The sequence below is a fragment of the Pygocentrus nattereri genome, chromosome 18 (assembly GCF_015220715.1).
Source record: "Pygocentrus nattereri isolate fPygNat1 chromosome 18, fPygNat1.pri, whole genome shotgun sequence".
Taxonomy (NCBI): Eukaryota; Metazoa; Chordata; class Actinopteri; order Characiformes; family Serrasalmidae; genus Pygocentrus; species Pygocentrus nattereri.
In genome coordinates, this window is record NC_051228.1 from 30,032,857 (window position 1) to 30,037,812 (window position 4,956).

General features: G+C 41.8%; 1 protein-coding gene across 27 annotated transcripts in view; it reads right to left on the reverse strand.

Moving 5' to 3' along the window:
- Positions 1-4,956, reverse strand: part of dlg2 (discs, large homolog 2 (Drosophila)) — a 355,760-nt gene that overhangs the window by 271,767 nt on the left and 79,037 nt on the right. The window contains exon 1 of one of the 27 annotated variants that reach the window (XM_037547050.1): positions 1,302-1,760. The exons of the other annotated variants lie outside the window; for them this stretch is intronic. Within the exon in view, the coding sequence (XP_037402947.1) occupies positions 1,302-1,343 (42 nt within the window). The 5' untranslated portion in view covers positions 1,344-1,760. Of the gene's footprint in view, positions 1-1,301; positions 1,761-4,956 lie in introns of those variants that run through there. 27 annotated transcript variants of the gene reach the window in all.

Below are 4,956 nucleotides of genomic sequence, written 5' to 3' on the forward strand. Positions count from 1 at the left end.
GATAACTGCATAAATCGAATTAGAGTGCATGTAAACCCACTCACTGATGATCTCCAAAATGGTAACTTCACAGAAGAATGATTAACTCCGCAAATTGCATTCACACTTATTGCCCTATTTTGACTCTTCAAACCATTCATAATAGTGCAGGCTAAAGCCAAACTGCTTGTGTGCTGTGTGTTGCTATGAAATAATCTGCAATTCAGCCCCTTTGTTCAATTACAGGTTTCAAATAGCCTTTAAAGCAATGCCTTCAGCATACTTCACTGAACAGTGATTTTGGGAGACCTATGAAAACAAAGCAGTGGCAAAGAGACAAGCTACAATTCCCTGCAAGAGCAGCTGTATGCAAGAGAGTAAGAGCAGGAGCCTACAACTGCAGAAAAGTTGGAAACAAATATGACATATACACTCATTAGCTGGAACATGCAACAACTGTTGCTCTTACTGGACTTCGGTGATGAAAACTGGAAAACTACATTCAGATTAACCACATTATTTTCATGTCTAGATTTCCAGCATGATGAAAATAATGTTACTGAATTACAGGAGGAAAAAATACATTTGGATGAAGCTACTATTGTCCACTCACATAGGTATAACAAAATGCCAAAATGCACAGCTTTCAAAACTGAAAAAAAGGTGTCTGAGGAAAAAAGACAAATGCATTCAGTCATGATTAACTACACAATAGATAGTGAAAGGTACAGAAGCAGTGACACTGAACTCTACTATGGCACCATCTCCAAAGAGTACTACGAAGAGAAAAACTTCAGAGCAGAGAGAGAAAGAGAAAAATAAGGCTTGGACTGCAGCCCCTACTCCACACTCATATGCAGGCTAGCGGTCAGGTGCTAACCGTTAAGCTAGCTTGCCATCTGCCAGTGCAGGAGGAAAACACACAACTTCGAAGAAAGACTCTTTGTTGCTGAGAATAAAAGGGACTTCTCTCGTGCATTAGACATGATTGCATGCATTACTTTGCATGCAGTGAAGCTGTCAAAACACGTCTAGCTGAGGATTTCTCTAGTTTCACACTAACACTTGTACTTTGATGCCTGACTATGCCGTCTCTTTCAGCTCCGATAACCTTTCCTCATGCATTTCTTTGCAAAGATGAAAGGAGCGCTAAACTGATTGGAAAATGACTGTCTCACCAGTTTGGAAACATATCAGTGTGACAGTTGACAGATACCGAAGCCACCTGCAACTTCTGCACAGTGTAAAGCACAAGCAACACACACACACACACACACACACACACACACACACACACACACCCTGCTTCATTTCTCTCCTACCTTTACATTTGTCCTCAGTGAACAATAACATGCAAAGAACATTGCAGTTATTGTGTGGCATAAGGGTTGATGTCACGTTCTTGAAGGAGAGAGACAGAGAAAGAAGAAAAGAAGAAGGAAAAGAAGAAGAAGAAGAAGAGGAGGAGAGGAAAGGGGGGTCAGAAGCGGATCGCATCCCGTGGCGTGTCAGCTTCTATCCTTCTTCTGCAGCTGTGTGTTCTGCTATCGATCTCGTGGCTTCAGACTCATGCACACACACGGTCGGCAAGCTGTGCCGCGCTTTACTGCCGGAGCTAGGGTTTTAGCCAGAATCGGTCAGAGATGCAAGCAAGGCGAGGGAAACCTCTCTAACTCTTCCTTTCTGTCTCTCTCTCTCTCTCTCTCTCTCTCATTCTGTCTCTATCTCCATTTCGCTCCAGGAACGGGCGGATGTAGGAGGACTTCAAAGCCGACTTGTTACTCCAAGCTGGGGAGCTGCTTCAAACTCAACACATGATCGCTGCAACGGGGAGGAAGATGTATTACACCGGGGGGAGGCAGTCTGCATTTTCAGCATTTAGACACCTCTGCAAACACACACAGAGATACACGCACAGAACCCCACACAGCTGTTATGTAATTGTCCTCCATCTCCTATGTTTACAGCGTTAAAGCTCTCCCTCTGCCTGGTTCTGACTGCTGGAATCTGGAATGATGTGCCACTGCTGCTGCCGTGCACCCTTTCAAAAGGCCCTTCTAATGCGACCGGACAACAGCATGTTTATTCATCTCTAATGAAGGCTTCAGACCTGATTTAAATAAGTCAGAAAGAGTCCATATCCGCTAGCTACAAGCATTGGGTGTGCTCTATCGATATGCATAATTCAAGCATAGGCATTAAAATGCAAACACATAAATTAAAAATCCAGGCCTTTTACCTGAAAATGTGTCACGTTGCTACAGGCAAGTGATAGTCACACCAGATACACTAGGGCTAGATATATGTAGGAATGTAGCTGCAGTGCAGTAGGAGTCTATACAATAAACCCGAATTGGAATTTCGATTTACTGCACATAGCCCCACCCATTACCTGCTCACTAGTAAGGCACAAAGTTTAAAAGGTAAAGTTAAATAATAGAGCCTTCAACATTTGTGAGAAAAAAGAAACTGAAAGTTAAGTCAGGAATAGACAGTGAAGTTAATAAATATTTTTCAAAAAGTTATTTTCACACAAAACATTCTACAATGACAAAATCCTATTCTAGTCATGATAACATATTTCTGAAACATGTACACATCATGTCAAACGGCATATTTTGGACCCCGTTTTCTCACACAGCTATATCTAGGGGCTGTTTCATGAATTTTACACCATGCAAGCAGAAATCCGACTATTCCAGTCTTAAAATATGTGAGAGTGTGTAAATAATATAATCTAAAATCTTACATTGGTAAATATTTTTTCAGCACGTGTGACAGTGTAATGTCCCTGTCTAAGCTGTGTCTGCCATCTGCAACACATCTGAGCATCTTAACTAAAATTTACGCATCGTTTTAAAAGCCCACGCAAAACCAACCACGTTTCAACTTGGTCGCATAGTCACATTCAAAATCTCCACCAATTTTCTGTGTGACCCTCCCTTGTTTTGCATGGCCCTCATTCAAATACATATGCATAAAGGAGAGAGGCACATTCTGTGCTTTTCCAAACACACCACCAGAACCTGCTAGTTTAGGCTGGTGTGCCAGTTTGGCACATAACGCAGGCAGAACATGTCTAAACTGCATCAGAAACTGGCACAAAGTTCTTAGTACATTGATCCTTATATGTCCAAAAGTATCCAGTCACCAGAGTTCAACTCTGTGCACTCAATATGCATAATCTCCATAGAAAAGCATTAACAACAGAACAGGATGCTCTGGAGCAGCTACTGATGAGGTCATCACACCCAAGGTCAAACATCACTAGAGGTATAGAAAGGTATAGAAAGCCCCTCAGCATTGTGTTGTTGAGCAGTGGAACTGTAATCTCTGGAGTGATTGAGCTCTATTCAATGTCTTTAAGATGGGTTGTAGTGGTGTCTGGGATCTAGAACCAAACATCCAACATCCAGTACCTGACCTCATTAATGCTTTTGTGGCTGAATACAATCAAATCCTCACAGCAATGTTCCAACATCTAGTGTAAAGCCTTCCCAGAAGAGTAGAGACTATTACTGTAGCAAGTAGTGGATAAACTGTCTATTAATACCCTTGATTTTAGAAGAAACAGTTAGTAAACTGAGACGCTGGTGCTGTCGTCCCGCTGCTCGCACGTGGTCACTCAGGTTTGTGGACGGTGGAGTGGAGGGATGCCAAAGTGTGTTCAGAGTGCTCTCGTGTCCGTGTCTCCTTCTGGTTCTCTCCTTTTAGTTAAGCTGTCATAGTCAGATCTGCCGGAGTCATTCGCCACACTCTGGAAATGTTCACATTCCCTGTTTTACGTACAAACAGACAGAATGAAACTAATTCCATCTTCCTGCATTTTTTCCAAGTATACGACATGCCCGGCTGGACACTGAAGCACGACTGACTGTCGAGCTCTCCTGCTACCCACTTCAGACCAGCTGCCCACGCCCCAGCTACCGCCACCTGCCTTGGACTAGCTGCCCACCCTACATTGATGTTTTCATAGACTCCTAACTATTACAACTACTAATACTTCTTCTACTAATATTAGTATTATAATAAATTTGTAGGTAGTTTGACCACAGGAGGATGGGCCCCCCCCCTTAGTGAGCCTGGTTCCTCCCAAGGTTTCTTCCTTAGCTCTGAGGGAGTTTTTCCTTGCCACCGTCACCCCGGGCTTGCTCACCTGGGGGTTTTTTCATTCTTGTTAAAACTTTGTCTTGAATTCTGTGAAGCTGCTCTGTGGCAACATCAGTTGTAAAAAGTGTTATACAAATAAATTTGAATTGATTTTATTTGATTAGTAAGTGTCTACAAACTCCTGGACATGCAGTGTACTAATGTAGGAATTTGTTTTCACAGCCCACCCTGTATTTATCACCCTGTTTCAGTAAAATCTTTTCAGTAAGAAGTACAAAAAATATCGTTTATTCAGTGCATAAACAAAGTCTCTCAAAGTGGTTTAGTGTGAAATGAAAATCTCAAAACTATCATAAAACGAAATCTCAGGCATCAGACAATGTAATCTTAACCATTTCATGCAACAGTTTTCTGTGATGTAGCTTTTAGAGGCATTAAAACTGTGTTTTAATGTAATGACACAGAAAGTTTTTCTAGAATCATCACACTGTTCACAGTTTATCAATTTAATTATGCAGAAAGTTTTAAACATTAGTGTAAATTCATTTTAATTATTCAAAGATTCCCCTCTAAACATCTTGCATCTCTAGCAGGGACTGTAATGCAGTGCATTTACTAACCAACATAAATAGCTATGGCTGTAACTAAGGCTAAACAGCTTTGAATAATTGCACCTAATAATATGTGACAAAGGCACTGTATCCTAGTGCAGCTCCAAGAGCTCCATGTACCAAGGCAGGAGGACCACAAGGGGGCGAAACTCAGACTCTGTAAATATCTCTGTGTCTCTCTGTCTGCCTGTCACTGTACAACCGTAACTTGCCTTATTGCATCACTGTCTGCTATTTCTGTATGCAGAAGCACACA